The sequence below is a fragment of the Hemibagrus wyckioides genome, linkage group LG14 (assembly GCF_019097595.1).
Source record: "Hemibagrus wyckioides isolate EC202008001 linkage group LG14, SWU_Hwy_1.0, whole genome shotgun sequence".
In the NCBI taxonomy this organism is placed as follows: Eukaryota; Metazoa; Chordata; class Actinopteri; order Siluriformes; family Bagridae; genus Hemibagrus; species Hemibagrus wyckioides.
In genome coordinates this window covers 9853795-9863800 of record NC_080723.1, presented here as the reverse complement: position 1 = coordinate 9863800, position 10006 = coordinate 9853795, and the positions used below count along the sequence as shown (strand labels likewise).

Below are 10006 nucleotides of genomic sequence, written 5' to 3'. Positions count from 1 at the left end.
GCGGGGCTTACTGAACTTACAAAAACAGTGGCAGACAACTTGCAGGTCAGGAGCCTTATCACGATTCTTGTTGGATTTGGCGTTTCTTTGAGTTATAAGAAGGATGGCGGAAAACAGAGAAAAGGCTACGGATCAAATGAAAATATGGAAAGAAGGCAGAGGATCTCAGGTTTGTTTTTTAAAATGTAATGCTTCTGTGAGCACCGTGCTAGCTGTGCAACGAGTAACGAATAATCGAGGCAAAGGTCACACAATACACGTTACTGCTGCTGTGAATGTTTATTTATTGTATTTACATTATTTATTTAATAACAACTAAGAGCTGAAGTTACACGCCGGTAGACATTGTACACAAAGCGATCAAATTGGTGCATTCGATTAGCTCGTGGTAGTTAGCCTTTATGTCTGTTCAATAATAAATGTTATGTCTGTAATCTTGTATATCTGGATTGCAAATCGCACAGATCACGTACAAGAAAAGCCAGTTAGATTTCAGACCTGCGCTCTAGACTTGTAGCAATAACGAGTCTAAAGTATTAAAAGCTGTTTTTCTTCGGACTAGCCTGTTTAAATCCTCTAACGAGATTGGTTGCTTTTATCAGCGGGCCAGCCAATCAGAGAGCCTGGCTTACAGTTCACAAGCGGTCGCAGTGCTTCTTTACGTGTGTTGGTTTTTAACGGGGTGGTTAAACTGTGCGGTTATGTAATCATGGCCGATGGACCAAGGTCTGTCCGGGAATAAAGTCCTTCATTTACAGCATAATAATGCTTAATCGTGTTTAATGTAGACTAGATGATAATTCTGTTTGATTAACATTATGTTCCAACTGATGTTGACACTGTTATCAAAGTTAACCATGACCCATAGAAAACTGTTGATAACTAATTGATTACATTTAAAGCCAGAGTGTTTTCCTTTTATTCATGCAAATAACCAAACCTTCAGACCAACAATATTTGTGTTTAGCGGATACAAGTGCATTATATAGTCTCCATCAAAAACATATCGAGTGTGTACTCACCTGAAGGCAGATGGTCACTCGGTATTGACAATTTGATGTTGGTCTTCCTTTTGGGTTTAGATGATTTCTGCTGGGAATATGGTACAAAGCAAGGTGTGCCTTTAAGACGGTTTTGGTTGGTGTTTGAAGAAACACGGCGATGTAGTGAATCTTGTAGGAGAACGTAATCTTATGTATAGATGCTAGTGTATCAATTTCCTTACATTGACCTTACCTGTGTATCCATTCCTGTCTCAGAGACCCGATGTGTTGACCACGGGAGCAGGTATTCCCATTGGTGATAAGCTGAACCTTCAGACGGCTGGACCCCGAGGCCCACTGCTGGTGCAGGATGTTGTCTTCACGGATGAGATGGCCCACTTTGACCGCGAGCGAATCCCTGAGCGAGTGGTGCATGCGAAAGGAGCAGGTCTGTGCTCACAAATGCTCAAATACAAGTCGGCCATCTAGTCCATTGTGGTAGTGTATGTGTGTTTAAAGATTTACCGTCTTCAGGGTTGTTCTCTGAAGAGATCACTGAATTTCATTAAGAGACCCAGGCTTTAATCTATATAGTGATTCTGTATAATACTGTTCCAACTGACTGGGCTGGGGCATTGTTTAATTTTCAACAAATGTTCTTGTGAAAAATAACATCCGTTTAGGAAAATATGATGTAGTGTTTGTTGGTAATACTTGGTCAATAAAATACTTTTGCTGTTTTCAACTTGATTGTTTTAAATGGAAGGATGATTCCATCTTACTGTGTGAAATGTAGTTAAACTAGTTGATTCACTGCCATGTCTCTGCTGGTAAAGTGCAGTGCAGTTTGTTGGGAAATATGTACAGAGAAAACTTTTTGAAAATTCACTCCTGACTAAAGCACTTTTCCTTCGTTGTGAAAGTGTCCAAAGTCTATTTGGATGGCAGTAGGTGGGAGTTAATCCAGACCTATTGAATTAGTCCTCACTCAAGCCCTCTAATCTTGGTTTGTAGAAATTAGAGAGATTACATTAAGCAGTGGCTGATCAGAGAAATGTGGAACTTTTTTTTCCTTTTCTGATTGAAACGATGGAGCAGCAGTTTGATACTATTCCTTCTCCGCAGGTGCATTAGGTTATTTCGAGGTGACTCATGACATTTCACACTACTGCAAAGCCAAGGTGTTCGAGTATGTGGGCAAGACTACTCCCCTCGCTGTGAGATTCTCTACTGTGGGTAAGACACGCTTTCTATCTCCTCTCTATATAACTACCATTTATATAATATCATAAATCTTTAATATCTTGTGCTTATTTGTTATTATACACTTTAGGAGACTGTTCATGGTGCAAATACAGACTGGAACAATATTCCAAACCTAGTCAATGTCATAATGCATCCCTTGCACTTTTTGCTTTTGAAGGAAACGACTCATGCATGAGTTCTGTTTTAAACTTCTGAGTATTTTTGGGTGAATGCAGCAACAATGATGATCAGTAATTATAGTGAAGTTGACCATACTGTAAACAAGTGTTTCCCTAAAAATATCTAGGGAAAATAGCTAAAATTATTAAAATATAATAAAATAAAATAATTCTTGATTGTTTTTTGTTTTTTAATGCAGAGTGCCAATAGTTATAATAGCAGTATATAGTTGTGTGAGAACTGGCAAGTGGGGGTGTGCTTTGACTCTTCTCTCTCTTATCTTACTGCACATGTTTGGTTCAAGTCAGATTAAGTAGTTATATTGGCAATAACACAGTTACCCGTTTCTGTTTATGCAACCGGACCCACCTCCCAGCCTCAACCTTTTACCCATGAACTCCATCTTTGGGTCAAAACAAATCCACTTCAGTGTAGTGCTCTCGGCATGCACCATGGTGGATGAGTTTGTTATAGTGCCAGGAGCAGCAGTATTATTTCTCTCGCCATTCTGTTTCTTCAAACCCTGTCTGTATTTCTAGCCGGTGAGTCTGGTTCAGCTGATACAGTCCGGGACCCTCGAGGATTTGCAGTGAAGTTCTACACCGATGAGGGCAACTGGGACTTGACAGGCAATAACACACCCATCTTCTTCATCAGGGATGCACTTCTGGTGAGAGAGAGACAGGCAGATATTCTGATTTCTTGCACTAGAATGTTTTATGTATGCTTATTGAGTGTTTGTGTTTTTGCACATGCCTAGTTTCCGTCCTTCATCCACTCTCAGAAGCGAAATCCGCAGACTCACCTGAAGGACCCTGACATGGTGTGGGACTTTTGGAGTCTGCGTCCGGAGTCACTGCATCAGGTTTGTTTCCTCTTCTAGAAGATGTTCCACTAGATTTGGTGTGGATTTGTGATCGTTCAGCTACAAGAGCATTAGTGAGATCAGACACTGTTGTAAGAGTGAGGAGGTCTGGGGTTCAGTCTGTGTTCCAGTTCATCCCAAAGGTGTTCAGTGGGGTTGAGTCAGAGTCAACAGAGTTTTATAGTTTTATGTTCTATCAGAGACTGAGAGTTCTTAGTCTGTGACTCAGTGAACCAGTATCAAGATATTATTGAAAGAGACCTCAAAGCAATTCTGTAACAGTGTCTGCCATATGCCCTAAACATATATGTAAAGAAATTAATCTTGGTTTCTTCATATGACAGACCATGGCCCGGGACATGCTTAGAGCTTTCCAAAAAGCACACAAGCAATCATTGTGTGTTTTTTATGGCTGTCTATGGTCTTATGGGTTTTGTGGCTGTCTATGGAGCTATGGACAACAATCATTTTGCATTTTTGCCCTTTTTGTTGTCAAATCTGTTCTTAAAACATCATCTTTTAAAAAACATCTTTTGCATAGTTTTTCATTACGATGTTCTTTTGCATAATAATATAATTGTAATATTACAAGTTAAGGGAAAAATGGTCCAAGGGTCTGCATATTCTCACTCTAAATTCAGAGTATGTCCAACTAATCCACACCTCAGTTGTTTCCGTCGTGTGATTATTTTTTCTCGTCTTTCTCTGTTCTTGCAGGTGTCCTTCCTCTTCAGCGATCGTGGATTGCCTGATGGACATCGCCATATGAATGGCTATGGATCCCACACCTTTAAGCTGATAAACTCTCAAGGCAACCCTGTCTACTGCAAATTCCACTACAAGGTGTGGTTGCTTTTGAGTTTGTTTGTCTGTGTCTTTAGTCCTATGTGTATGTTGGTGTGTGACACTGCCTCTTCCTGACAGACCGATCAGGGCATTAAGAATCTGACTGTAGAGGAGGCAGACCATTTAGCCGCTACTGATCCTGACTATGCCATCCGTGACCTGTACAACGCCATCGCCAATGGCAACTTTCCCTCCTGGACCTTCTACATCCAGGTCATGACCTTTGAGCAGGCGGAGAAGTACCTATGGAACCCATTTGATCTAACCAAGGTGCCCCAACCTTCTTTTCAGTAGCCATGCTATATGTATGTATATGGCTGTGATATTATTCCATGAAGGACCATGAGATGATATATTTCTCATGAATACACAATAATATTAATGGTAATTTCTATTACTACTACTACTACTACTACTAATAATAATTAATAATAATAATAATAATAATAATAATAATAATGATAATAATGATAATGATAATGATGATGAGCTTTTTTCCTTTGACTCTCAGGTTTGGTCCCATAAAGACTACCCCCTGATTCCAGTTGGACGCATTGTGTTGAATAAAAACCCTGTTAATTATTTCGCTGAGGTGGAGCAACTGGCATTTGACCCCAGTAACATGCCACCAGGTATTGAGCCAAGTCCGGACAAGATGCTACAGGTACAGCCACAGACACTCATATTACTCATTTATTTATTAATTGATTTATCTATTTATTTATTTATTGAACATATTGAATTATTTTTTATTGAATAATTTATTTGAATCATATACTGTTTCTGTGCATTTAACCCTTGCATGCATAAATAGTTTATATACATTTTTTTTTAAATTAAATGACTATGTAAATATTTTACTATGAGTAAAAAAAAAAAGAAATAAATAGCTTCCACGCTATGTGTAGATTTCTCATTCATCTGATGACCATGTTACCTTTTAACAGTCGGTTTGTTTTAACTCTGCTAATTATATATATCAGCTGGAGCAAGCTGAACCACTGTGGGGTTTTTGTTGCTGTCTATGGAGCTAAAGACAACAATCATTTCGCATTTTTGGTGTCAAATCTGTTCTTAAAACATCATGTTTTAGGATTCCGGGTTTCTAGGGCTCTCTCCATTCACATAGATAGGCACCTGGTCGTATGTGATTAGAATGAACAATAATGTGTGTGTTGCCAGAAAGGTTGCTGACTTTACAATAATAACCATAAGGAGGGTATTAAATACCACACTGGAATGTTTTCCTACTGACTCGTACTACTGAGTCATTGACACCGTCGCATCCGGGATCTATGTTTAATTTACGTCGTCACAAACTGCCTTTGAAATCAGTGTTTCAGCACCTTCATATTTAACCTTACCTTAAACATTATATACATTTATGCAGGTATTTCATCAGCCAATCATGTGGCACCAGCACAATTCATAACATTATACAGAAGAGCTTTAGTTCAATTTCACGTCAAATATTAGAATGAATCAAAAGTCTGATCTCGGTGACTAATTATGGCATGGTTGTTCGCATCAGTTGAGCTGGTATGATTTTTTTCAGGGTTTTGATGCTGTTACCAAGCTCAAAGCCACAGCTGATTTTGTCTGTTTTTTCAGCATAGTATAGCTGTGGTTGTGCACAAGTGCATGATAAGCCTGCAGTTTCATAGCGTGTGAGGATTTGGCACCTATTTGGGTTTGAACCCGCACACAGACTGACGTGAGGTTAGCTCTTAAATTATATTAGCTCTGGAAAAAAAGAGACCATTGCCCAATCTCCAGATTTGAACCCTATTGAAAACCTCTGGAATGTCATCAAGAGGAAGATGGATGGTCACAAATCATCAAGCAAAGCTGAGCTGTTTCTTTTTTTACAAAAAGAGTGGTATAAAGTTCCCCAACAGCAATGTGAAAAACTGGTGGAGAGCATGGAGCCAAAACGCATGCAAATCGGGGTTATTCCACCAAATACTGATTTCTTAATGTTATTTAAACAAAGCATTAACACAATTTGTTTACAAATTATTTGCATTTAGTTTTATTTGAGTTATTAAAGCTCTGCAAATACTGCATGACCTTGGGTTATTTTGATGTGTTGTCATTTCCTTTAAATATACACTCTAACAATAGTTATATTTTGAATTTAGGAGAAATATTGTCAGCAGTTCACAAAAAATGAAACAAAACTGTTCATCTCACCAATACATGTACCTGTAAGAAAAAAAACATAAACTGATTATTTTGCAGTGGTCTCTTATTTTTTTTTTTCCAGAGACGTGTGTGTGTATATATAAACATTCTAAATAGCCCAGATGCATCACCATGGCAGCATTATTTTACAAATAGCATGATATTATAAATGTATGTTTCTATATTATCATGCAGTAAGAATTACTTGCCTACTATTAAACATAACTTTTTATTATCAAGAAGCTGTAAGAATTTTAATATATCATATATGGTTTCTGTGCATTTAACCCTTTCATGCATAAATTATTTGTGTGCAAAAAGGTTTACTTAATTAAATTACTATCTAAATATTTTAGATATGAGGAAAAAAGTAAAAAGAATAAATAAATACACAAATTTGTAAAAAAAGTAAAATATATTTTTTTTAGGATTTGCATAGCACAGAGTTAAAAAAAAAAAAAAAAAAAAAAAAAAACTCTTAAAAAGGTTTTGAACAGGAAGTTAGTAAAGATTGAGCGCATCAAGTATTCTAGAGAGCTAAGTTTACATTATTTTAAAGCAATGGTCTCAAGGGATTTAGTAATGATTTTCATCTCAATTTTTTTTTTCTTGCATAACTTTACAGTGTAATAAAGTCCCTGTGTCTGTGCTGATATCGTACATGATATTCTGCTCAGGGTCGTCTCTTCTCATACCCCGACACCCACCGCCATCGTCTTGGAGCCAACTACCTCCAGCTACCTGTTAATTGCCCTTATCGTGCCCGCGTGGCCAACTACCAGAGAGATGGACCCATGTGCATGACTGACAACCAGGGTGAGAAGTTCTCACACATACTTTATACACACACTGCTGCTTTGTCTCTAGTTTTACACACTCCGACTCAACATCATGCCTTGCCACACATCTGGACAGATATCCAAACTCTGCACAAAACTCCAGAACACTTCACAGCTGTCTGTTCCAGTTCCACAACACAGAACTGATAAGAGATTTGTTATTTGTTTTTTTTTTAAAAAAAAGGGGGAGCTCCGAACTACTACCCCAACAGCTTCAGTGCCCCAGATTGTCAGCCACGCTTTCTGGAGTCCAAGTTTAGAATCTCTCCTGACGTCGGGCGCTACAACAGCTCGGATGAGGATGATGTGACACAGGTACTGAATGGTCTGACCTCGTCTGTAGGTGTGGGATTGAACATGTTGTGCTTTTCTAAATTGTTTTCTGTTCTCCTGTAGGTTCGCACTTTCTTCACCAAGGTCCTCAACGATGCTGAACGTGAGCGTTTGTGCCAAAACATGGCAGGGCATCTGAAAGGAGCTCAGCTGTTCATTCAGAAGCGCATGGTACATTTTGTTTTGCTGATTTTTCTTTCTCGGACATTACGGATAGTTTTAGAGTTACGGACAGTTCTCTCTCTGTCTCTCTCTGTCTCTCTCCCTCATCTTCACAGGTCCAGAATCTGATGGCAGTGCACCAGGATTACGGCTCTCGTGTTCAGGCGCTGCTTGACAAGTACAACGCAGAGGGCAAAAAGGTAAGGCTTCGTTCCAACAAAACACACCAATAACAAAATATGTTTCTGCCTACATGACAAATATTTGCTTTTTTTTTTTTTAAATTTTGTTCTGTATTTGTTTTTTTATTTTTTTTATTTCCAGAACTCCATCCATGTGTATACACAGGGAGCTTCATCTGCTGTGCCTTCAAAGATATGATGTGTGGAAATTCTCTCGTTGCTTTTAAAACCACACATGTAGCGAGCACTTGATCTTTCTTGTATCATTTAAGCTTCAAGACTAAAGTATTACCAGTGTAACTGAATAACATTCTCCATTAGATTAATTTTGAGAACAATTTAAAACACACACAAACTATGCTCTAATCATAGTTCAGCAGTCAGAAATCTCTTGATGCACTTCATTTTTTTTTTATATACTAAGAAATAAATGACTCGAGACATGAGACAACTCATGAACATTTCTTCAGTATCTTATTTTAGCTAAATACACACAACTCTAGTGCAAGTCACATTTCTTTAATTTTCCAAGTCGCTTTTCTTAAGTGATATTTCCATTAAGTAATTATATAGTCTGACAAAATGTAATTGAACAAATTCTTTCTTAGTTTTTTTGCATGTCCAGATTCAGTAAAAAAAAAAAAAAAAAAGTTCAGTAAGGAAAACTAAAAGCACAATATTCTTCGGCTTATTTCCAGCATAGCAGGATAAACCCTTTAGTCTTGTTTGTTTTTCTATTATTTCTATTATGTTCTCAGTTAAACAGTCCTCAGTCTCATTAACAACAAACTTTATCAATTACGTGTCATCACTGCAAAGAAAAAATAATCAACTTTTATTGTTTGAAAGAGTTTGTTCTACTTGCATTGTTTTGTCCTGTTATATACATGTCTCGTCTTTTATTAGCTCACATGTTGGAATGTTGCTCAGACACGCAGTAGTTCAGTGGTTTTGTTGTTTTTCTGTTTGCCACAGCATCACAGCCAGATTTGTGCTTGCAGGTTCTTGTAGGTTAAAACACTGTTTTATCTAAACTCTGTGTGAAAAACCATCCTCTAATGATCTATCCACAGTAACTTGGCACACCCTAGAAGTGTATCTGCTTTAATATTACGAAGTTAAATATTACGAAGGGTATGTCTAGTTAATGCTGACATTAAAAAATATCCTTTTACCAGCTAAGAATGTTTGTTTGTTTTTTTTGTTTTTTTTCTTTTTTTTAATCACTTTGATATAAGGATAGAGAAATGGTTTAGAGTTTAAAAACTAAAAGAATTAAGATCAGAACACAATGTAATTGTGCCTTAAGTCAAATATATCATGACTTACTATAACTGGATGTATTTCATAAGACTGTTTTGGAAAAAAAAAAACATACAAAATGCCTGGACTGTTATCTGTCCTGTATCCTATCCTGTGGAAGTTTGCTGTGTGTTCTGTAATTGAAATCAATAAATCCTAATTTGCTATGCATTATACGTATTCGATGTTTTATTTCATCTCGTAATCTCTTTCGTTTAAATCTTCTCTGGCTGAATAAATGAAACTGGCTAAGGTTTTTACTTGTTTGATTAAAATTTATCTAGTTGCTTATCAGTAATAGAATACAATAGATTTCCTACTCTATGCTTTCAATATAATCTGGGAATTCCCAGGGCATGTACTACCTGCTATATTTGAAATTAGGACATTAAATTGAAACGTTGCAGAAAATTATACTGAAGGTTCTTTCAGTTCCAAGAAAAAGAAATATAAAGAAAAGTCTTTGCCGTTTCTGTTGTTGCACTTGAAACAGTGTGGTTAGTGGTTATAAAGGAGGACAAGCCCCCTTAATAATCTTAATACTGAAGATCACTTGGCATTGTCTGAACTTAGTATATGGTTGTACAAGATTAATAACTCAAACTCAAGAGTTTTTTTAAAGTCTTACTGTCACCTCTGGTCTGTTAATTCCAGATAAATAATTTCAGTAAAGTTTCTTTGTGACAGTGTCCATTGTGAAGTGTTATGTAAATACATTGAATTGATACACTACATTTTCTGATGATAAGAGGGTGCATATTCTTTTAAAACGTTTCTGCAAACTTCACTTTTAGGACAAACCTCAGAATAAATAAATACCACTTACTTTTTTTTATTAATAGCTATTACAGTTCATTAAATGCTTTTGTACAGTCTCTTCTACTT

General features: G+C 37.0%; 1 protein-coding gene across 1 annotated transcript; it reads left to right on the top strand.

Annotated features, from left to right (window-relative positions):
* cat (catalase) lies at positions 1-9297 on the top strand. The gene is made up of 13 exons (XM_058408555.1): positions 1-169; positions 1260-1431; positions 2109-2219; positions 2948-3078; positions 3169-3273; positions 3991-4116; positions 4198-4389; positions 4631-4783; positions 6981-7119; positions 7327-7457; positions 7539-7646; positions 7754-7837; positions 7962-9297. Exons 1-13 carry the CDS (start codon positions 104-106, stop codon positions 8016-8018), a joined length of 1575 nt encoding a protein of 524 aa, XP_058264538.1. The 5' UTR covers positions 1-103; the 3' UTR covers positions 8019-9297.
* Positions 9298-10006: the final 709 nt, after the last annotated feature.

What these genes read in the sequence shown, in the direction of transcription:
- cat (XM_058408555.1), top strand. Translation starts at nt 104, where the DNA reads ATGGCGGAAAACAGAGAAAAGGCTACGGATCAAATGAAAATATGGAAA. An exon ending in TGTGAGATTCTCTACTGTGG is followed by an intron (nt 2,220 to 2,947) that starts GTAAGACACGCT and finishes CTGTATTTCTAG; the next exon opens with CCGGTGAGTCTGGTTCAGCT. An exon ending in GTGCATGACTGACAACCAGG is followed by an intron (nt 7,120 to 7,326) that starts GTGAGAAGTTCT and finishes TTTAAAAAAAAG; the next exon opens with GGGGAGCTCCGAACTACTAC.